We start from the raw sequence: 24,441 nt of genomic DNA, 5'->3' as shown, positions 1-24,441 counted from the left end.
TAACACTAGTGAGGTATGAGCACCACAGACAGTCAGCTATGCACGATGAAAAGGGTCAACCCAAGTTGAGAAGGGTTGGGAAGGAGGGTGGGATGGAAATAAGAACTGTAGGGAGGAAGTGGGATAACTGTTGCTACATGGAGGGAATTACAATCACTGAGATGTAATGAAGTGTATGATTTGATGAATGTAAAACTGATGATCTGCTCAGTAAATCTTCACTCAATTCACAATAAAAAGTTTCAAAACAAACAGACACACACAAGGAACAGAAATACAATACTGTTGTAAAAATGTACTATTTCATCAAATGCATTTCTACCTGAATCAAGTACATAAAAGAAAAATGTCTTTAGGCTTACTAAGTAATTTATGTTCCATTCACAATGGGGCTGAATCATAGTATCTTGAACTTTTTGTCAAAACACTTAGAATCAACACCACTGCCTGGTCTTTCAATGAAAAGATGTTTCCTTCTTTTATTTTAGGAATGCTTCTGATATGAGGTGGTGTGAACACTTAACTATCAAGGTAAGAGGACAGAATCCCACCTAACTGCTTACTCTGGAAACTGCTATTAGAGAAGTGATTCTGCTCTCTGACCTTGAAGATCCATCAGCACAACCAGATGAGCAGAGAAGCGTTACTGAAGATATTAGCTATCAAGAGAACTAGAGGAAGTTTAATCCTTTAAGTGACATTACGGAGGATAACAAGTTGCCAATCCACAAATGCAAAATGACAGAACCGTTGGTATAGGGAGAGTTCTTCAAACATTCTTAAAAACAGAACAGACTATACATGCTGACAAAGTAGAAGTAAAGTGATGCCATCAGCGGCATGATTTTAGACCTCAATTTTGGAAAGATACTATCTTCTAGTATCTCTTCTATGTTTCTCAATATAAAACAGAAGAGCTAGAAGGAAGTTTATCTCTGATCCATTCTCAATAGTAAGTATCACAGGAAATGACATTTACCACATACAAATTATGTAATTATGATACACACAAAGGTAAACATGTATAGGTAACTCTCAGTTTCCAAACTCCTACTCTCAAATTTAGGAAAGAAATACATTTGAACCATTTTTTAAAACTCTCAGTATTCATTATTCTGAACTCACTAAATAAGCAGTTATGTATATAAGCAAATATATACATATATACAGTTATGTATATAAGTAAATAAACAAAGTATGTATTAGTTAGTCACGTTTTAAAATGCTATTAAAACTGAAGCATGGACTTTAGCTGAATGAGACCAGCGTTGGTTTCTTTTAGGGTTTGGCAAACTTTTACCAGATACTGCCTCTCTCTGCCAAGGCACTGTTGCAAAGTTCTTTGAGGGCTGCTGATACACCCACAGGCACATCACTCCATCATATGCCTTGGCCTAAGGACACTCAGCTCTACCTCTGTGGGTCAGCAAACCTAACCTCTCAATTAAGTGCCTTGAGGCACCCTTGGTGTTATTGTTGTTGATAAGTGCCATCTAGTCCATTCTGACTGATTGTTGTTGTTGTGAAGTGCCGCTGAGTCGAGTCCGACCCATAGCGACCCTGTATAGGGTTTCCAAGGAGCAGATGAGCTTGAACCACTGACCTTGCAGTTCAAATGACTTTGCAGTCTGAAGCATTAGCCCACAGCGCCACACCAGGACTCCTAGGGATCCTGTATAGGGTTTCCAATGAGTGGCCGATGCATTTGAACCATCGACTTTGCAGGTCAAACTGACCTTATGGTCGAGTGCTTATCCTCCAGCACCACATCAGGGCTCCTGAGGTACCCTACTCCTGACCAAAGTCCCTCAGCTTGACTGTTCCATGAGTTAGAATCCCACTGCTCTGTCTCGTACTCTGGCTCTTGGTTGTGCTGCTGCTGCTGCTCCTCCACACACACACACATACACACCCCTTCAGTGTCACAGCTTTCTGTCCCAGGGTTGAGAAGGTTCAATGTGCAGGGATCTTGAAGTCCAAAGGATGTGCTCCACTCCACTTTCTTCTTGATAGGAGAGAGATCTCTATCCCCACCCTGACCATCTTGGTCCCCCTACCCAGCTTCTGAGATGGCACATTTTATACCCATGCTAGAGTATCAAGTTTTTACAAGTATAATTTACTTTGCTAATATCCACAGTCAGATCATGTTATTCTACCAGTATCTTCTCCCACATTCTCCTGCACAGACCCATCAGGAAAGCAGTTCTTTGGAGGGAATTACACAGACTAAAGCTAAAAGCTACTTTAAATAAATCACTACACTACAGCAGGTGAGTAAGCAAACTCAAAGAATACTATGCAGGTACTTAATGGAATCCTGGTGTGGCGCTGTAGGCTAAGCACTGGACTACTAACTGAAAGGTTGCCAGTTCAAACCCACAAGCAGATCCTCAGAGACCCAATACACAGTTGATATGAGTTGGAACCAACTCAACAGCACTTGACAACAACAACAACATAACAAGTGAAAAACAAATTTCCACATTATAATTGATGACATTCAAAACTCAGTAACATTATCTTAGTGTAACTTTTTTGTAATATGGGTCTATTAATGAGAAGACAGGGAGTCCTGGTGTGGTGCTGTTGGATAAAGAACTGGATCACAAGGTTGGTTTGAACCACAAGGTCGTTGGTTGAAACTCACCAGTCACTCCTTGGAAGCCCTGCACAAAATCGCTATGAGTCAGAACTGACTCGACAGCACTTAACAACAAAAATGAATGAGAAGATTAGACTTGTATTTTAGAGGGGACAATATGCCATTTAATTGAGTTTGAACTTAATTGGGGTTCAAAATTATTGTATGTAGTCTTTCATCAGTTAGGTTATAGTGCTGAGATACAAAAACCATTCATAGCTTCTGGGTTGTATAAAAACAAGTAGAGAGACACATTTTACACATAGTTCTTAGCTTGACGATCATAGATTTAATCTGTTATCATGTTAGTATTCTACTATTACAAATTTAATCACAAAAAGAACATCATTTATTGCAAAAGGTTCATTTAGGGCATTAAAAAAAAATCAGACAGTGGTAATACTACCCAGAGACAACTACTTCTGAATATCATGGAATAATCCTTTTAGATATCTTAATACATAATTGAAAGGTCGGCAGTTTAAACCCACCACCTGCTTGTGGGAGAAAGATGAGGCTGTATGCTCCCATGAAAATTAACAACCTCCAAAAGCCTAGGGAATAGTTCTATTCTGTCCTTACTATATTATATTGTGTATATAATATACAAAATAGATTATAGTAACCCTGCTCCACAGGGTTTCTATGCATACACAGTCACTGTACATCAGAATCAACTCAAAGGCAGTATAATACAATACAATACAATGTAATATGCTGTTGTTTTTAAGTACTGTCGAGTCAATTCCGACCCATAGCAACCCTGCATAAGGTTTCCAAATAGCAGGTGGTGAGCTTGAACCACCGACCTTGCAGTTCAAATGGCTTTGCAGTCTGGTACACTAATCCACAGTGCCACACCAGGACTCCATATGATATGATATGATATGATATGATATGATATATGATATGGTATGGTATGGTATGATACAATAACCCATTGCCAGCTGCTCCACAGGGTTTCCAATGCAGTGATCTTTACGGGAACAGAATGCCACATCTTTCTTCTGGAGAACAGACATCTTGGTTAGCAACGAGGAGCTTTATCACTGCCTTACCAGGGCCCCTCTCTTACCTAATACAAGGGGGATTCACAAAGTTCATGGACAAATGGAATGAAAAGATAGTGGAATTTTCCTGCAAACTTTTTGAAGCATCCTCATACACGTTGTTCTGTAATTTACAGTATTCACTAAACAATATGTCAAATAAATACAAATTTATGGTAAAATTTAATTAAGCTTTAAATGACTGCACTGCATTATTTTCAGAGTAATGATAATAAATTATCTAACCCTTGTTGTTGTTGTTGTTGTTGTTAAGTGCCATCGAGTCGGGTCCGACCCCTTACTAACACACAATTAGTTATTTACAATTTTACTTTTTTTTTTTAGGCCTGAGTTAGATATTTGAATGGTGCCCTTATTTCTTGTCCACTTTGCAGCATTAACGCCTAGAACTACACTTGTCAGTTTAGAACACACACACATATATATTTTAGTATGTAATACCTAACAGCCCTCTAATGAATCTTTTATCATCTAAGATTAGAGACGAGCCTATTTAAAATATAAAATAATTTATAAGCTTATATATCATCAAAGATTATGGAAACAGAAACATCAATTTGAAATATAAAATAGTCTATAAGCTTAACTATTATCAAAGATTATGAAAACATATGGAAATAGTGCTGTAAGATTTTACATGTCATTCTGTTGTTGTTATTGCTGTTAAGTGCCATCAAGTCAGTTCTGACTCATAGCGACCCTGTATAGGGTTTCCGAGGAGCATCTGGTGAGCCTGAACTGCTGACCTTGTGGTTCAAACCGACCTTGCAGTCTAGTGCATTAGCCCACAGTGTATATAGAAGCTGTGTATCACAGTAAATAGATCTCCAAACACAATACCTGGCTCTCTATGACCATGAAAGAATCTATTAACAATTCTGTAACTAGAATTATTACATTTGTAAAATGAGAATAATTAGCAATACCAATCTCATGTGACTGCTAGGAATTAATGAATTATATTAATGCACTTAGAATGGTTCCTGGCACTTAAAAAGCACTGTAAAAAGACATATACTAATATTTTCATCATTATTGTTGTTAAGTGCTGTCAAGTTGGTTCTGACTCACAGCAACTCTGTATAGAATTTCCAAGGAGTGGCTAGTGGGCTGAAACTGCCACTAGCAGTTGTAAGCAGCTCAGTGCTTAACCTACAGAGCCATACGAGAACTCCTGAAAAGGGTACGTTGGTGTTAAGTGCTGTCAAGTTGGTTCTGACTCACAGTGAACCTATACAGGGTGCTGACTTTGTGACTAGGAATCCAGGCCTTATCCTACAGTGCCACACCAGAGTATATTGTTGTTAAGTGCCATCAAGTCTATTCCGACCCACAGCGACCCTGTACAGGGTTTCCAAGGAGCAGCTGGTAAGTTTGAACTGCCTACGTTGCAGTTCAAAATGACTCTGCAGTCCATCACATTAACCCCACAGTGCCACACAAGAGTATAATATCTAGAATAGACAGAAAATTCCTATAACTGAACAACATGAAGATAAATAAACCACTTTTAATTTGAGCAAAGGAATTAAATTGGTATTTTTCAAAAGAAAATAAATAAATGGTCAATGTGCACAACATCAATGCTGCTGACAATTGAACTAGTCCTAGAGTCATGTTCACACAATGCACAAATAAATGGAACACTGCCCGGACCTGCACAATCCTCATCACTGGCTGCACAGCACATGGCTTTGGTGGCAGCGGGAGGAGGGGACAGGGAGAGAGCAGGGAACTGGAACATTTCAGTATAGTTTAGGTGAAAGTTTACAGAGCAAATTAGCTTCCCCTCAAGGTAACATCACTCTTCCTACTTTTTTCCTGAGTTCCCTGTTCCCATTCATCCTTCTTCCTGTCTCGCCCTGCCTTCTGAGCTTTGTTCCTGGGCAAGTGCTGCCTTTTTTGGGTCTCACTGAAGCCTATTTAGCATCACAGGGACACACAAGCCCCCCTTGACAGAAGAGTGGTGGCTATGCCTGAAGCGCACTAACCAGAAAACAGAGCTGCGTCTCCTGCCTAGAGACGGGAATGCCTCCAAGGCACCACCACTGCCCCTAGGAGGGCGGTATTGGGGTGATAATGCACAAGAGCAGTAGGGGCTCTGAGGAAGACACAGTCAGACCGACTCGGAAACAGGGGTCAGAAAAGACTTTCTGACCTATGTCTAGAAAGCAAACACGAATCTGGTTCCATATGTACATCAAGAGTGACAAGGGTGTGCTAGAAGTGGGAAGTACAAGGACAAAGGTGCTATTGTTAGGTGCCATCCAGTCAGTTCAGACTCAAGTACAACAGAACCAAACACTGCCTGGTCCAGTCCTGCACATCTTCACAACTGTTAGGTTTGAGCCATTACCGCTGCCACTGTGTCCATCCATCTCATTGAGGGGCTTCCTCTTTTTTGCCAATCTCTACTTTATTAAGCACGATGTCTTCTTCAAGGACTGGTCCCTCCTGATAGCATGTGTGAAGTATGAGAGACGAAGTCACACCATCCTGGCTGTACTTCCAACACCGATTTCATTATCCCAATAATGCACTTCTTAGATGCCTAGGACTACCTAGCAAGGTAGCCTCAGGCAGAGCAATAAGGCTGGCATAGGTATAAGTGTCAAGCTGGGGGCAATGGCCAGGGATCAACTCCAGCATGGCACCAAAAGACTGAATGAGAACAATTTCCATAATATTTTCATTATGGACCAGTAGGTACCTTTTTTCCTGCATATTATTGTTGTTGTTGTTGTTACATGTCATCATTTTGAGTCTGACTCACAATGACCATGTATAGGGTTTCCAAGGCTGCAAATCTTTGTGGGGACAGAAAATCCTAATTGTTCTGCTGTGGAGTGGCTGGTGGGGCTCGAACCACCAAGCATGTGGTTCATAGTCCAGTGCTTATCCTCTAGAGTCACTGTACTTCCTTCCCACATATAATTCCAATTATATAAAATGTCCAGAACAGGAAAACCATAGAAGAAAAAAACCAGATTATTAATTGCCAAGGAATGCAATGGGAAGTTCTTCTTGGGGTGATAAGCATGTTCTGGAATTAAATCAATACACAATTCTATGAACATACTAAAAGCCACTGAATTGTATGTGCAAGAAAGGGTAAACTTTAATGTAGGTGAATTGTGTTTCAATAAAGCTATTTAAAAATAATAATAATAATAATAAAGGAACACTAACCAGTTTGTTAAAAAGGGAATATCCAGAGCCTCTTTTAATAGTTTGTGATTTCATTTCATTGACCCCTCAGTTCTTAAAGATGCCTCTGCTATCCTAAGTTCTAAAGAAGATAACCAGTTGCTAGGAAACCTAAACTAGCATCGTTATCTGTGCCCATCTTCACTGACTTCACATCTGGGGTTGGGTTAAACAAGTGACTGGAATATAACATTAGTAAAAATTATAACCAGATGTTCTTTTCCTTCACTGAGCATAACAGTGTAGCATAGAAAGACAGAAAACCTCAAGCAAACAGTACCTAATTCAGTCTAAGAATCCTAATGAGGATATACAAAATGATCAATTTAGACTTTTAAGTACACAATGTCCAAGTTATTAACTAATAGTAAAAATGAAAACTACAGAGTGCTTAATTCAATTTAATTAGCTTACATAATTTACTGGTTCTTAAATGAGGCCTGTATTATTTGGCCTATTTATCTCTCACTTGTTTTCATTGTAATGATAGAAAATTTGGCTATTAGAAACCAACGGAGACTCCTGAGAGCTTAATATATTTACACATATTATTAGCATATTGCAGTAATTATTTAATTGGAAAATGTTTATCCATTTTATATAAACTATTGGCTTGAAAATCCAAACATATAGAATTTGGGGCAACAAAAATCTAATATGGCAGACATATAGAACATACAGACATATAGAACTCATTTAGAACACAAAATGTCTAAAAAGAGTGCTTTCAATTATGTACAACGTTTTGTTAAATGCAAAAAAGCATATTTGACTCACAGAATGGAATGAATTCAAAGTACACACTAAACAAGAAAATATAAGACTAGAATGAGATATCACTACATTCCCTGGGTGGTGAGAATGGTTGGCAGCTCAAACTCATCCAGAGGTGAAGACAGACCTGACAGTCTGCTTCCCAAAGGGGACAGCCTTGAAACCCTATGAGGCATTTCTACTCTGCACATATGGAGTAGCCAGGAACTGGTATCGATCTGAGGGTAGCTTTAACAATTCACGATTCTATCACTCCCGACGCTAAGTTGTTTTGATCCGCTTAGGTCTGGTGCATTTCCACACGTATTTTAGAATCACCTTGTCAATTTGCTACCAAAATAACCTGCTGGACTACTAATGGGAATTTCACTGAATCTACACATCCAATTGGAGAGAAATGGCAATGTAACAATAAACTGATCCAGCTCACAAATATGATTTAATGCTTCATTTACTTAGGTTTTCTTTAATGTCTTTTAGCAGAGTTCTGTAGCTTTCTGTGTTCTGTAGTTTATTGTAGCCAGTACGTAAAAATCTGATTTTTATATATAGATCTAGTATCCTGCAATATTATTAAAATTATTTGTTGTTAGGTGCCATGGAGTCCATTTTGACTCATAGTGACTGTGTATAGGGTTTCAAGGTTGTAAACATTTATGGGAGCAGTAAACTTCATCTTTCTCCCATGGAATGGCTGGTAGGTTTCAAATAACAACCTTGTGGTTCTCAGTCCAATGGCTATCTGACAGTGACAACAGCGCTCCCTTAAAATCACTTATTCTAATGTTTTTGTAGAATCCATTAGCTTCTCCACATATAAAGTCCTGTCATCTTTAAAAGAAGATACTTTTACTTTGTCCTTTCTGATCAAGATTATGGGTTTTTGCCAGCATTCAGTATATTCTCATGAGCATACAATGGTTGATACTCAGATAAATACTTGGAAGGCTCTCTGCAGATCCCAGTGACCTTTCTCTTCTCTCTGGTACTCAATCCTAAGAGACCCAGGCCCTTGACCTTCATGGACTCGTAGCTCTATCTCATTAACTTAGTCTGCAGCTTCACCTGAGTTTCCTCTCCTTGGAACATGTCTTGAAAATTCAAGACAGTAAACTTACCACTTGATTCCCATCTTTAAAGGATCACTCAAATTCATCGCTTCATACACAATAACTGGAAAACCATTGGGGGTTTTTTCCCACTACTTTCTTGTTTCTGTCAGGAAGGTAAATCCAGGTCCTTCCAGGAGGGTTGTTGTTGTTAAGTGCCGTCGAGGCAGTTCTGACTCATGGTAACCCAGTATAGGCTTTCCAAAGAACAGGAGGTGGGTTTGAACTGCCAACCTTGCAGCTAACAGTTCAGTGTTTATCCAACAGCTCCACATCAAGACTCCCTTCCCCAAAGTAGAAGCCCTAATGTTGGCTTTTTATTTGACATGAATTTTTCCAGGTACCATGCTAAATGTTCCACATACATATGTTATTTCTGATAATTCCTCAAATCAACTCTATGAGATTGGTAATGGCTCCATTGTACAGAAGAAAAACCTGAAGCCTGAGAAAGGAGGGAGCTTGTCCTGGGTTATATAACTACTGAACAGCATTCATACAAAGAGAAGGGCTGAGAGAGGAAGAAGGAAAATATTAATGAGTAAGAGGTTCCGTTTGGTGGTGATAAAAGTTTCTGAAATTTGATAATGATAATGTAGCATGACTCTGTGCATATAGAGAACCCCACCAAATTGTAAGCTATAAAGGTATAATTATTATGCTATGTGAATTATATCACAAGAAAGCAATTATTTTTTTCAAAAAGAATGAAGAAACTCACATGAGGTCATACAGATGGATTTTAGTCTTAACAAATGAAAATATAGACAGTCCAGTTAAAGTTTAATAAAGGTCAGTATGGTTATTGTTTAGTGCTGTTGAGTCAGTTTCAACTCAGAACGATCTGGTAGAGGGTTTCCAAAGAGCAACTGGTGAGTTTGAACCATCATCCTTTGGTTCAAGCCGACCTTGTGGTCCAGTGTTTAAGGTACAGGACCAAGAAGGCTCCTCTGGGACATACATAGATTAAAAAGAAATTACTTGTTTTTATCTGAAATCACAATCAAATAGTTACGTATTTAATAATATACCCAGTTGTTCTCCCTTGATTAAAGATATTGTTGTTGTTGTTGTTGTTGTTAAGTACCGTGGAGTCAGTTCTGACTCATAGCAACCCTGTACAGGGTTTCCAAGGCTGTAAATCTTTACAGGAGCAGAATGCCTCATCTTTCTCCCGCAGAACGGCTGGTAGTTTTGAACTGCTGACCTTGAAGTTGGCAACCCAACTCGTAATCACTATGCTACCAGAACTCCTTGATTAAAGATATATTGATCATTAATCATATAATTTTGCAGCACAACTCAGATACAATAAAAGTAATGCTGTTAGACACTTATTTACTTCACAGATGTTTCCAAGAAAGTTTGCCATTTACCAAAAGAAGCATGGTAAGTACAAAGTGCTTGCGTTTCAGCGAGACATTAAGGAGATATATTAACAAAATGTTTATAAAGTTTACAGCACAGATGACTTTACTGCTAAAGAGAAGGAATATTTTTCTTACTGCATATGTGATTTATGAGGAAAATTACTGTCAGATGCTGATGATATTCCAAGTCATAGACCACAAAACAACTTAATTCAACATAATCAGATCCACATACTTGATTTTTTTTCTCCCTTTGCCTGATTAAAGTACCCTCAGAGTTCCTAGAAAAATCCAGAATGACATAATTTTGAAATACTCAAAAAGGCCAGCTCATTCATGTGCCATATAGATTTCATTGTCAGTGTTGTATTCTACAACTCCCACCCCAGCCCTCCGCTGCACGCCACCTAAAACACAAAAACAATCCAAGTAGGTTTTGCTGTCAAGTCCATTTTGACTCCTGGCAACCATACAGCACAGAGCAGAACTGCCCACAGGCTTCCAGAGCTCTGAATTTTACAGAGGTAGGCTGCCGCAGCATTGCCCCTCAGAATGGCTGCTGCGGTCGAGCACTTTAACTACTGTGCCACCTGGGTTCCTTGTATTCTGGAAAGCATTTCAAAATGATTTCCAGTATGATCATATAAAAAGTCATTTTATGGTCCCAAACTGAGATTTCTTATATTTTTTAAAAATTTCTTTCTGTTGTTGTACATATACCACTTTAATAATACATGTGCAATTCAGTGACATTCATAACATTTTTCAAGTCGTGCAATCGTTTTTATCCTCCTTTTTCACATTGTTCCTCCTCCATTAACATATGTCCACTGCCCTCTAGATTTCCTATTGAATCTCTCAAGTTGCTGTTAGGAATTTGACACCATAGAGCTGGCTCTTAAGGGAGCATGATATCCAGAGCAAACATTTTTTACTATGTAACTATTGTTTGTCTTTAAGACTTCTAGGATATTTGTGGTTGAATGTTTAAATATTATCTCAGGGCCATGATTTCTGGGATTTAACCAGACTTCATGGCTCAAGAAAATCTGAATTCCGTAAGAGTTCTGTTCTGCATTTACCTACTTTTGATCAGGTAGAATTCCCTAGATGTTAATGTTTGGTATTTAGAAATTTCCAATTTCTAAATCATTACAATAATTTGTATTTAGTTTTCTGACTAGCAGCCGCAAACAGTTGCCAACCTACCATATGCAAGGCATTATTCTAAGGAAAGGACTCCTGGTGTGGCACTGTAGGATCTGAGAACTATAAGGCCTGCAGTTCAAACCCACCAGCTGCTCCTCAGAAACCCTATACAGGGACTTGATGGTATTTACCAACATTCTAAGGAGAGTCCTAGTGTGGCACTGTAGGATAAGTACTGGATTTCTACCCACAAGGTAAGTGGCTCAAACCCACCAAGTGCTCCTTGGAAACCCTACACAGGGTTACTATGAGTCAGAAATGACTCAATGGCACTTGAAAACAACATTCTGAGAGAAGAGAGACTAAGAAGCTTAACAACAATTGTTAAGCTTGACTTCTGTATCCAGGTTGTTCTAGTAGGCACATTTAATGGTAAGTGTAATAATACACACAAAGTATTAAAAATCTGTTTTAAATGCTTAAAGTATTCAAAATAGCAGTAAGTTTTATAGATGAGGTAAAGAATACCACTGAATAGTACAGACTAGGAAAGGTATGTAAAATGAGTTAAGAAACAAATTGTGTCCAGAAGCATACTAAATAATTAAACCTTAACTTAAAATGCTCCATCTTGTTCAGTTAACATATCATTTAAAACTGACACACAAAAGAACCAAAATCAAACTGACTAAATTAACAGTATGTAAGGTAGTTGCACCAACATAAGTGCTGAGAGAATAATGGAAATATGGCAAAAGAGCACAGATGTCAAGTTAATGGCCTTTCAGTGGACAAATCTGGAACCTCTTCTGCAGTAAAATACCTAACAAGGTACATAATGGAACTCTTGAAAACAAAAAGTAAAGAGAGAATCCTGAATGCAGAAAGAGAGAAGCAAATTGTCACAAAGAATCTTCAGTGAGACTGTTGTTGGTAGGTGCCTTTAAGTCCATTACACTCATAGTGACTTTTATGCACAACAGAATGAAACACTATTTGGTTCTGCGCCATCCTCACTGCTGCCACTGTGTCAATCCATCCCGTTGGGGATCTTTCTCTTTTTCTCTACCCCTCCACTTTACCTAGCATGATATCCTTCTCCAGGATTCTCCTCCTAACAATACGTTCTTAGTATAAGAGAGGAAGTCTTGCCATCCTGGCTTCCAAGGAGTACTCTGGTTGTACTTTTTCCAACACAGATTTGTTTGTTCTCCTAGTCATCCATGGTACTTTTAATATTTTTCTGTAACACCATAACTCAAATGCATCAAGTGTACAACAATCTTCCTTATTCACTGTTTAACTTTCACATGCATATGAGCTATTGAAAATACCATGGCTTGGATCAGCATCAGGTGCACTTTAGTCCTCAAACTGAAATCTTTGCTCTTGAACACTATGAAGAGGTTTTGTGCAGCAGATTTGCTTAATGCACTATGCAATTTGATTTTTTGACCGCTGCTTCCATGAGGGTTGATGGTGGATATAAGCAAAATGAAGCCTTTGACAACTTCAATCTTTCTTCACTTATCATGATGTTATTTATTGTTCCAATGGTGCAGAGTTCTGTTTTCTTTACACTGAGATGCAAACCATACCAAAGGTTGTGGACTTCAATTGTCATCAGTATTTTACATCCTATTTGTTTTCTGCTAGCATGGTTGTACTATCTGCATATAACAGGTCTACCTCTGATCCTGATACTATATTCTTCTTCATGTAATCCATTTTCTCTGATTATTTGCCGAGCACACAGACAGAATAAGTATAATGAGAGACAACAGCCCTGGCACACAGCTTTCCTAAATTTAAACCATTCAGTGTCCCCTTGTTCTGTTTGAATGACAGCCGTATAGTCTATGCACAGGTTCCTCATGAGCACAATCTTGTTGTTCAAACTGACTTTGTAGAACAGCAAGTTAACTCCCAGCACCACACCAGGACTCCCGTTTTCCATGTAAGCGTATGGATAATATTCTATCACAGACAGCATTATAATTCAAGAAAAATCTTCAAATGTTCTTTTTGGTGATGAATATGACACCATTGCTCTTCAATTTGTCTTTTCCAGTATAGTGGTTGTCAGATTCAAAATGGCCATTATCAGTGCATTTCAGCTCTCTAATGCCTAAGATACTCATTCCATTTCATTTTTGACAACTTCCAATTTTCCTAGATTCATACTTTGTACATTCTAATAGGATTACGTACCAATTTCCCTCAGAAATCTTGGATGTCAGAGGTGGTGAAATGACATATTTAAAGTGTTAAAAGAAGAAAACTGGCAACTAAGAATTTTTTAACCCAACAAGACATTCCCAGTATAAACAAAGATTGTGGGAGTTTGGGATGACTAATCCTGCCCTACGAGATATGCTAAAAGAAGGTCTTTGGATAGAAATTAAAGGACACTGGATAATAACCTAAAAGGCATATCTAGAAAAGAGAACTCTCTGAGAAACTGGGATAAGTAATGCCTTATTGAGAGGAGGGCAACCAATGTGACTAAACAAAAGGTTGGATGTAAAGCTAGTTATCTGCTCGGTAAACCTTCACCTAATTCACAATTAAAAAATTTTTTAATTGCTTTAAAAAAAAGATAACTGGTAGAACAAACAAGATGGTGGATCAGTTGGAAGTGCAGTGAGGAGCTCTGTCAGCAACAACACAGAATAATGAACCAAGCAGCCTCAGGGGATGGTGCCAGAACTCTGAACCACATATAAAGGAATATTTAGAAGGTTGGAAGGCTTATAGCTAAGGGAATTTGTAGCAAAATCAAGAAATCCATTGCTTTCTAGTTCAAGAAGCTCAGCTGCTCCTGGAGCCGCCATATTGAGGGGAAGGATCAGAGCAGCCACGGACACCTGACAGAACCGCGGAGGTACAGGTGTGGAAATTCTTGTTTTTTGTGGGTTTTTTTTTTTTTTTTTTGGTATCTGTTCATTGGTCTCTCACTGTCTATGCAACTCCATTCTGGTGACTACAGGGGTGCCTGACCGAGTGGATATCACACCCCTGGAGAGGTCTACTACACATGGGCACAGATCTCCTCAAAATTTAAAGAGACAGTTTCCACTTAAAAACAAATGGTCACAGCTGGCCCTGAACTGTTTATAACCAGAAAAAGGGCCTGAACAGAGATTGTGGAATGGGACAGGCAGACTAAAAAGGAAACAGGCCGAAAATTAAATCCTGAGTTATGGCACGGGCATCTTGAAATTTCTCAGGTAGAAGAGTGGAAAGGGAAGACCATCTCCTGATCACATCTACCTGGAGGCAATCAAAAACCATAAGAAATACCAAAATACACACCTATCTAAGTATTAAGGCCACAGATAACATCCTGAATATTCCCAAAAAACAGAAGCAGATCACCATATCAGCATATGTCCAGAAACGAGATAAAGTGACTGGGCAAATTTGCTGGAAGTAGACCTACACTCCATACTTGACGATGGGCAGGCTTTGGAAATGCCTGAGAAGGAATTCAGAAAAATGACTATAAAATGTATCAAAACACTATGCAATGGAGTTGAAAAAAGAAGTCAGGAAAGCAATACAGGAACATTCAAATAAGATAGATACAGCAATGCAAACAATTCAAAACCTACAGAAAGAGGTCCAAATGATTAATAACAGAATATCAGAAATGGACAATACACTGAAAGGGCAAAGGAGTAGAATTGAAGAGATACAAGCTAAACTACTGAGCTAGAAGATAAATCTCTCAACACTACTAAGATAGAAGAGCAAACACAAAAAAGGATAAAAAAAAATCTGAAGGCCTAAGATTCATGTTGGACAACATGAAGAGGAATAACAACAAAATGTTTCACACACACACACAAAGTATGTTGGTATCAATTTAACCTAGATTTTCATCATTTAAATAGTTATATCCTCAAGGTAACCAAAGAAAACATCTAAAATATGTACAAAAAAGGGAAAAAAGAAGGGTTCACACTACCTAACATCAATTTGACTATTTGAGGAAGTGAAGGAGACAATATTTGGGGAAAAGGTGGTATAAGACACACAAAATACTACCAGCAAAAGACAGAAAGTCACAAAAGACAAAACAGACTCGTCAACATCTTTCGTAAGTGACAAAAGAGACTCATGTAATAATGAAAAGCTCAATTTATCAAAATATAGCAAACAATAATAAGTATATAGGAACCTAATATCAAAGCCCCAAAATATATGAAGCAAATACTCAAGAAATGGAGAGTTCTACAATAGTTAAAAGTCTACAACACATAACTATCAATAATGTACAAAACATTTAGAAATAACATCAAGAAGGAAGTAAAGGTCTTGAACAACAATGTGAACGAGCTGCCACCACTTGTCTGTCACACTTTGGAAATATTATCAGAAGGGTCCAGTCTCTGGAGAAGGATGTCATACTTGGCAAAGTGGAGGGTCAGTGAAAAAGAAGACTTTCAATGCGATGGATTAATGCAGTGGCAGCTACAACAGGCTCAAACATATCCATGAATGTGAGGATGGCGCAGTACCAGGCAGTGTTTCATTCTGTTGTGTATAAGTTTGCTATGAGTCAGAGCCAACTCAAAGGTACCTAACAAGAACAACATGAACCAAGGAGATGTAATAGACACTTACAATATACCCAAACCAACAAGAACACACATTTGCCAGTGCACATGAACAGACAGACTATATGCTAGGTCACACAAAAAAATCTCAATAAGTTTCAAAAGAGAGGAGCTTCAAAATGGCACCAAGTATTTTCTCTATCCACAATGGGACAAAATTAGAAATTAAACAATACACAATCAATGGATCAAAGAATACAAGGAAGCTGCAAAAAGTTTGTGGAAAAATTCCATTATCGTTCCATTCCATTTGTCCATGAATTTCTGAAGCCCCATCATAGATCAAGAAAGAAATCAGAAAACAATGATTTATATCACAACTTAGGCCAATAGGCCACAATTTAATATTCAAAACACAAAATAACAACTGTTATCATACAGTTGTAAGACTAGTGATAGAAAGAAGAAAAGGACTAACTACAATTGGACAAGAAGGAGAGGGACGAAGGAGAGGGACAAAGGAATATGAACAAGCATAAATGAAAAGCATAAGTCATGACCAAAATAATATACTTTCCATATGATAAGGGCTGGAATGCGGACTACAAGGTCTGTGGTTTGAGCCTGTCAGTGCTCCATTTGAGAAATATGAGACTTTCTGCTCCTGTGAAGATTTAAGGCCTCAGAAACCCTATACAGGATCGCTGAGTCAGAACCGACTTGATGGCACTTAACAACAATAACAACAACAATCTGAAATGTAGACTCCTGGTATGGTGCCACAGAAAAAGCACTGGACTGCAAACCATACGGTCCGAGGTTCAAACCCACCAGCTGCTCCTTGGAAATCATATACATGATCGCTATGAGTTGGAACCAAGTCCACAGCACTCAACAACAACAACAACAATCTGATATGTTGATAGAAAGATCAGTTTCATTAAGCTTAATAGAAACTTTGGACATACTTATGGTAGGTATTGTGAAAATTTTGGTATAATTAACAGTCCACACCATCAATGAATGAGTTCTGGTGTGGCACTGCAGGTTAATGCACTGGATTGCAAGGTGGGTTTGAACTAAAAGGTCAGCGATGTAAGCTCAACAGCTGCTCCTTGGAAACCCTACACAAGGGTTGCTATAAGTCGGGACCAACTCTATGACACTTAGCAACAGCAAAAACCCTCAAGAAGATTAATATGAATAAGTATTCCTTTTAAAGGAGCCCTGGTGTGTGGCAGTGTAGAATAAGCACTCGACTAAAACACTGGTTTGAATTGTAAGGTCCACGGTTAAAACTCACCAGCTGCCCCACGAAAACCTTATATAGGGTCCCTATGAGTCAGAACTGACTTGATGGCAATTAGCAACAACAACAACAAAAATTCCTTAAAAAAAGAGAAACACACTGCTATGGAGTCAATTCAACGGAAGCAGAATGCCACATTTTTCTCCCAAGGAGCAGCCTGTGGGTTCAAACCATTGTACTTCCGGTTGGCAATCAAGTGCTTTAGCCACAGCACTACCAGAGCTTCCAGATACATATTCCTTCCAGAGGGAAGAAATTGTATTTACAAGAACTTGAGTATCAACACAATGAAACATAAATGAAATAAAACTTACACATAAATGATCATTTGCCTGATGGATATTAGAAGAAATAAAAAATATTGATTTAATGGCTAAAATTCCATTCTCTAGGTTGCGCTCAACCAGGAGCAGCTGGTTTGAATAAAATACTCAATGGTGATAGTTTAGGAACCTTTTTCAGTGCCAAAATTGAAAATTTACCAATTTAACTGCAGAATAAAATATCTGAGATGACAAAAAAAGATGAAAATCCATTCACATATGTAAACTTTTATGAACTGAAGCAATGGGAAACAACAAGGAGGAAAAATATATGGTAGAGGCTTAATGATTCAAGATTTAGCCATTATAAAACTGACAAGTGAATTCAAATAGATTTCAGACTATAAAAATACCAAGATTCTACCAATCAATGCACTGGGTTTTTCCTTAATATTACTTGGGAAGAAAACTGCATGGCTATTAAGACATATTAGAACCTTAAAAACATTATGCTGAGTAACATCAATCAGTCATAAATAAGAAAATATTGTTATGATCCCTCTTATTTGAAATAGGAAGAATAGGTCATTTCATAGAGACAGAAAGTAGATTAAAGATTCTCAGGGTCTACAGATGGAAATGGGGTGCAGAAAATTACTGCTTAATGTGCTCAGTGTCCTATTGGGGAGTGATGAAAAACTATTGGTGATGGTTGCACAAACACTGAGTGGAATTAATGCATCTGAATTGCACCTATAAAAATGGTTCAAATGGCAAATTTTATGTTACATATAAGTGTGAGTCAAAAATTATCTGCACTCTGGCTGTAGAATTTATCTTAATCAACTTTTAGAAATGACAAATGCATCATTACTTTTCAATATACTTTGTCCATTTGTCAACATGCTTTCATATTACCTTATTAAAAAATGTTTTTGACTGAGTTGTGAGCCACAAATGTACCATTGTCTTCACTTCTTTATCAGTGGTAAATCTTCATCCTTGAAGGGCTGCTTTCAGGGGATCAGAGAGGATACTTTAACACCTCAAATTAAGTTTGTGCAGTGTCAACAGTGGGGGTGTGCATTGTCAGGAAGATCACAACACCCTTGGGTAGCAATTCTGTGCATTCAATCCCAAGTCTAGGCTTCAGCTCTTTAGTGAACATCTTACTACAATGAGCACAATGAATTGTTGAACCTTTTTCCTGGGAGTGTTTCAACACTGGTCCTTGAGAATCCCAGAAAATTATAAGCATCAACATGCCTGTTGATGCTGATCTTTGAACTTTTTCTTGCTTGGTGATTGAGAATGTTTCTGTTCCACACTCTGCCATTTACTCTCAAGCTGATAGTGATGAATCCATATCTCATCACCAGTAATGACTGTATTTAATAAATCTTTACCTTTCTTCAAGTGTTAGTTCAAACTTTGTTTGCAGATGTCCAAACACTTCTGTTTATGATCTTCCATGAGGTGTTTTGATAACCATATCACAAAACCCAAATCTGTCGTGGAGTATTTCATAGGCAGAGCCAGGAAGGGATTTGCCACTTAATCCACTGTCACTCATCCATTCAACAGAATCATTTCACGTGCACGCTCCATGTTGTCACCAGCCATGGACGTGGAGAGGCATTTTAACATAACCAGAATGTGGATGATTTTAACTCACCCTCATATATTTTATAACAACAAAAAACACCTGGTTCTCTAAAGAAAAAGTCCTGACTTATACCATTTGCTGATTTCCTATAGGTAAATATTACTTCTATCAAAGATAATTTTAACAATAAGGTCTTATGCTATAACTTGTGTAATTAATGTGGGTGCGAAATAAGACATATATTTTATTAATTATTCCAGTTTTACCACAGAGAACAATACTTACTCACTAACATAAATCTCCAATTGGTATCATCGACTGGCTAGATTCGGTGCCACATTATATAAAGAGAAGACTTTCTAGAAGACTTACTTTGGCTTCAGTCTCTCCCCTGTGCAGCGTATATAGATGATGGACAGCACTTTGTGATGAGGCCCAAGGATGAGTCAGAATTTGGAAGACATGGAAGTCATGGCCAAGTGTGTCTGTTGTGACTAGAAGCATTCCTAGAAGACAAATAGTAAAGGATAAAAAGAAAAATTATTATGTATATGGATAAAATATTTTAAAACTACTAATCATGCTTTCAAATATTACCACGTGAAAAACACTGCCAAAGATGTATAAAACTTTCTAAAACACAAAATTAAAACAATATGTTTTTTCCTATGCAAATGGAAAATCAATATAGGAGCACAGTGAGAGAACTAAATGTATATGGTTTTTTGAGAGCAACGTTACTATGAAAAGACAATCATGGAATCAGCAATAACAGACAAAAAGCATGACAATAATTGGTAACTTGCATAGGCTGATGTAAGGAGCTCTGGTAGCATAGTGGTTACAAATTGGGCTGTGAACCTTAAGGTCTGCAGTTCGAAACTACCAGTCACTCCGTGGGAAAAGATGAAGCGTTCTGCTCCTGTAAAGATTTACAGCCTTGGAAACCCTGTACAGGGTGGCTATGGGTGGGAACTGACTCCACAGCACATAACAACAACAACAATAGCAGCATTCTAAGTGATTTCCACATATTAAACAGCAATACTTGTATCATGTTTACAAATAAACAAACAGGTATGAAAAGATTAAGATACTTAACACACAGCTAGAAACTGGTAAGAGAAGACTATAAACTAACAGATTAATTTGGTTTTTATAAAAATTAGACATGCTCAATCCTATGTAGAAATGAAGAATGGAGATTGAAAAATATATTGAAAATTACATATTTCAAAAATAATCTGTCTTTTTCTTCCTCCTAATAATATATATTATTGTTAAGTGCCATTGAATCAGTTCCAACTCATGGCAACATTGTAAAGGGTTTCTGAAGAATGTCTGGTGGATTTGAACAGACTACACCTTTAGGTTAGCAGGTCAGTGCTTAGCCACGCCAATACTAATTCTCGTTAGTAAATAAGTTTCTTTTAGGATCAGTTCACCTCTTATTTATGGTAATAGGAAATACTTGGCTTTCTTATAATCTGGTTTTGTCTAGGAATGTTGTTATTGTTTTTAGGTGCCGTTGAGTTGATTACAACCCAAGGTGACCCTAGGCAAAACAGAATAAAATACTGTCCGGTCCTGCAACATCCTCACAATTGTTATACTTGAGTTCACTGCTGCTGCTATGGTGCCAATCCATTTGGCTGTGAGTCTTCCTCTTTTTTGCTGACCCTCCACTTTACCAAGCAAGATGCTCTTCTCTGGGGACTAGTCCCTCCTGATTGTTGTTGTTAAGTGCTGTCAAGTCAGTTGCGACCCTAAACAGGGTTTCCAAAACTGTAAATCTTTATGGGAACAGAAAGCCTCATCTCTCTCCCGCAGAGCAGCTGGTAGTTTCGAACTGCTGACCTTAAGGTTCGCAGCCCGAACCTACTCTGCCAGAGCTCCTTAGTCCCTCCCTGATAAACATGTCTAAAGTAAGAGAGACAAAGTCTTATCATCCTGGTTCGAAGGAGCATTCTGGCTGTACTTCTTCCAATACTGATTTATTTATTCTGGCAGTCTATGGCACTTTTACTATTCTTCTCTATTGCCATAACTCAAATGTATCAATTCTTTCATGGTCTGTGTTATTGAAAACACCATTGTTTGAGTCAGGCACACCCTAGTCCTCAAACTGGTATCTTTGCTCTTGAACACTTTACAGAAGTTTCAGAGTTTCTTCTGACATCCACACTGGTCTTTTCTTTCCTTTTGCTTTATTCTTGTAAAATGCTCTTGATGTCATCCCATAGCTCTTCTGGTCTTTGATCATTAGTGTATAAATCATCAAATCTGTTCTTGAGATGGTCTCTTAACTCCAGGTAGGATATACTCATATTTTGGTTCTCGCAGACTTGCTTCAGCTTCAGTCTGAACTGCATAAGAGCAACTGATGGCCTTTTTCACAGTGGGCCCTGGCCTTGTTTTGGAGAATTATACTGAACTTTTCAACTGTCTCTTCCCACAGAAGTAGTCAATTTGATCTCTGTGTATTCATCTGGTGAGGTGTAACTTTTATGCTGTTTAAAAAAGGTATAAGTCACTGATCAATTTCAGACTGAAGAAGTTGGTATGATTCTTCAATTTCATTATCACTGGCTTTAGTGGTTGGTGCATAAATTTGAATAATGATAGTATTAACTGGGCGTTCTTGTAGGTGTATGGATATTATCCTATCACAGAGAGCGTTCTACTTTTAGATCTTGAAATGTTCTTTTTAGTCATGAATAGGACACCAGTCCTCTTCAATCTGTCATTTCCAGCATAGTAAACCATATGATTGTCAGATTCAAAATGGCCAACACCAGTCCATTTCAGCTCACTTAATGTCTAGGATACCAATGTTTATGCATCTCATTTTTGACAACTTCTAATATGCCTAGACACATAGTTCATGTATTCCATATTTCTATTTTTACTGGCTGTTTCCAGGTGCTTCTCCTCATTTTGAGTTGTGTCCAACCAGCAAATGAAGGTCCTGAAAGCTTTTCTCCATTTGCATCATCATGGTCAGCTCTACTTTGAGGAGGAAGCTCTTCCCCAGTAATATTTTGAGTCCCTTCCAACCTGAAGGGCTCGTCTTTCAACACTATATCTGATAATGTTCTTCTGTTTTTCCTAAGTTTTGCAGTGGCTTGGCTAAACATTCTGAAAGAGTCTGCCTCTCTTTTTCCCTAGTCTTTCTTAATCTGGACGTTCCACTGAAACCTGTCAAACATGGGTAACCCTGATGATATTTAAAATACTGGTGGTACCGCTGCCAGAATCACAGCAATACACAAGCCACCAAAGTCCTACAAGCTGAGAGATAAGTGGTGGCTAGCAATGCTAAAAACAAATGTGACACTCATTTCCATTTATTAAAATAAACTGATATTTTCTTACTCATCAAAGTAACATTATAAATCATCTCAAGTCCAACATTTGTTGAGTTGGTCAAATAATATTAACAGGAAATCAGATCATAAGAGCAGATGTTAAAAGATGTATCACAGGACTTCCAGAAAAATGGCTGACTAAGAAGACACACTATATGGACCCTGTACAACAAAGATATGAGAGACCAAATGAAATAGACATAGACAAAAATCCTGGGACCCTGACTTCATTCAGAGTGAAAGTTATAGAAGTAGATTGAGCATTTGCTGAGAGGAGAATCTAAGCAGGGACAGTAAGAGAGGGAGACTTGCTGGTGAACAGCTGACCAGCTGTGGGTGGCTAGCTACCACCTTTATCCACCCCCAGTGTAGACCCTGCTCTTCAGGAATTAGGAACCATGCTAGTATGAATCAGGATCAGCTGCATTGCTTTGGTGTCTGAATTTAGGCCGGCTCGGTTCCAGACACAGAGAACCCAAGGAACCAACAAACAACCACAGTACCAGGAGACAACCATTAGACCAGTCAATCAGTCCCTAGCTCCCCAAGGTCCTTATAGAACCAAAACCAGCTCCATTAAGGTCCTCTATGAACAACTTCCTGGTTGAATGTCCTCAACATAGATAACACCAGACTTCCGGAAAAAGATGGCGGATCGGGTGGACGTGTAGTGGTGAGCTCTGCCGAGAACAACAAAGAATACAGGACCAAGAAGACTCAGGGAATGGTCCCAGTACTCTGAACCACATATAAAGGAATATTTAGAAGGTTGGAAGACTTACAGCTGGAGAGGTTGTGGCAGAAGCAAGAAATCTATTGCTTCCTGGTTCGGGACGCTCAGCTGCTCCAGGAGCCGCCATTTTGTGTGGGGCCAAGCGGGGAAAGGATCAGAACAGCCACGGATGCCTGAACAGCCGCAGAGACAGAGGTGTGGACATTCTTTTTTTTTTCTTTTTTTTTTTTTGGTAACTTTTGGTTGGTCCCTTGTTGTCTGCGTACCTCCATTCTGGTAACTATAGGGGTGCCTGAGCTAGTGGATACTCCAGGCCCACCCTTGGAGGGTTCTACTACGCATGTTCATAGATCTCCTCGAAATTTAAAGAGACAGTATCCACTTAAAACCAAACGGCCAACAGATATGGCAGGATATAAGATCAACAAACAAAATTCTGTTGGATTTCTCCATACCAAAAATGACAGCATTGAAAAGGACATTAGGAAAGCAATACCATTTACAATAGCTACCCAAAGGATGAAATATCTAGGAATAAATGTAGCCAGAGAAACACAGGACTTATACAAAGAAAACTACAAAACACTACTACAAGACACCAAAAGAGACTTACAAAACTGGAAGAATGTACCATGTTCCTGGCTAGGAAGACTTAACATTGTGAAAATGTCAATACTGACCAAAGCAATTTACACATATAATGCAATCCCAATCTAAATCCCAACGACATTCTTCAAAGAGATGAGAAAAAATTACAAACTTTATATGGAAAGGAAAGAAACACAGGATAAGCAAAGCACTGCTTAAGAAGAAGAATAAGGTTGGAGGCCTGTCACTTCCCGACTTCAAAATTTATTACATGGCTACAGTGCTCAAAACAGCTTGGCACTGGTACAATGAAAGATACATAGATCAATGGAACAGAGTCGAGAATCCAGAAATTAACGAATCTACATACAGCCAACTGATTTGGTGCTAGGGAGGGGGCAATATACAAGTAGGGAGAGGGGAAGGGAAGAACAAAAGCACATGGGAGAACAATCAGACAGGTCTCAATGGGCTAAGTGAGACAGAGGTAAATAATGATATATGCACCACCTGGGAACAACTGGGTTCTGGGATACAGAGAATCTTGGTTTTCCTTGCAGTGTATTATAAAATAGACACTGGAGGTGGAGAGAAAGGAATAGCGAAAAGCATCACCATAGAAAGCTTGTAAGTCCGAATTCTGCCTATAACTGACTGGAATACCTAAAATGGGGCTACAACGTGCCCAG

The 24,441-nt window shown here is 38.5% G+C and overlaps 1 protein-coding gene across 2 annotated transcripts in view; it reads right to left on the bottom strand.

Annotated features, from left to right (window-relative positions):
• Window positions 1-24,441, bottom strand: part of BCAS3 (breast carcinoma amplified sequence 3) — a 701,971-nt gene that overhangs the window by 432,393 nt on the left and 245,137 nt on the right. For both annotated transcript variants that reach the window (XM_006832356.1, XM_006832357.1), the window contains exon 14: window positions 19,436-19,569. In XM_006832356.1, the coding sequence (XP_006832419.1) occupies window positions 19,436-19,569 (134 nt within the window). The remainder of the gene's footprint in view (window positions 1-19,435; window positions 19,570-24,441) is intronic.

The sequence above is a fragment of the Chrysochloris asiatica genome, unplaced genomic scaffold, assembly GCF_000296735.1.
Source record: "Chrysochloris asiatica unplaced genomic scaffold, ChrAsi1.0 scaffold00007, whole genome shotgun sequence".
NCBI classification, from domain to species: Eukaryota; Metazoa; Chordata; class Mammalia; order Afrosoricida; family Chrysochloridae; genus Chrysochloris; species Chrysochloris asiatica.
This window is presented reverse-complemented; position numbering and strand designations above follow the sequence as displayed.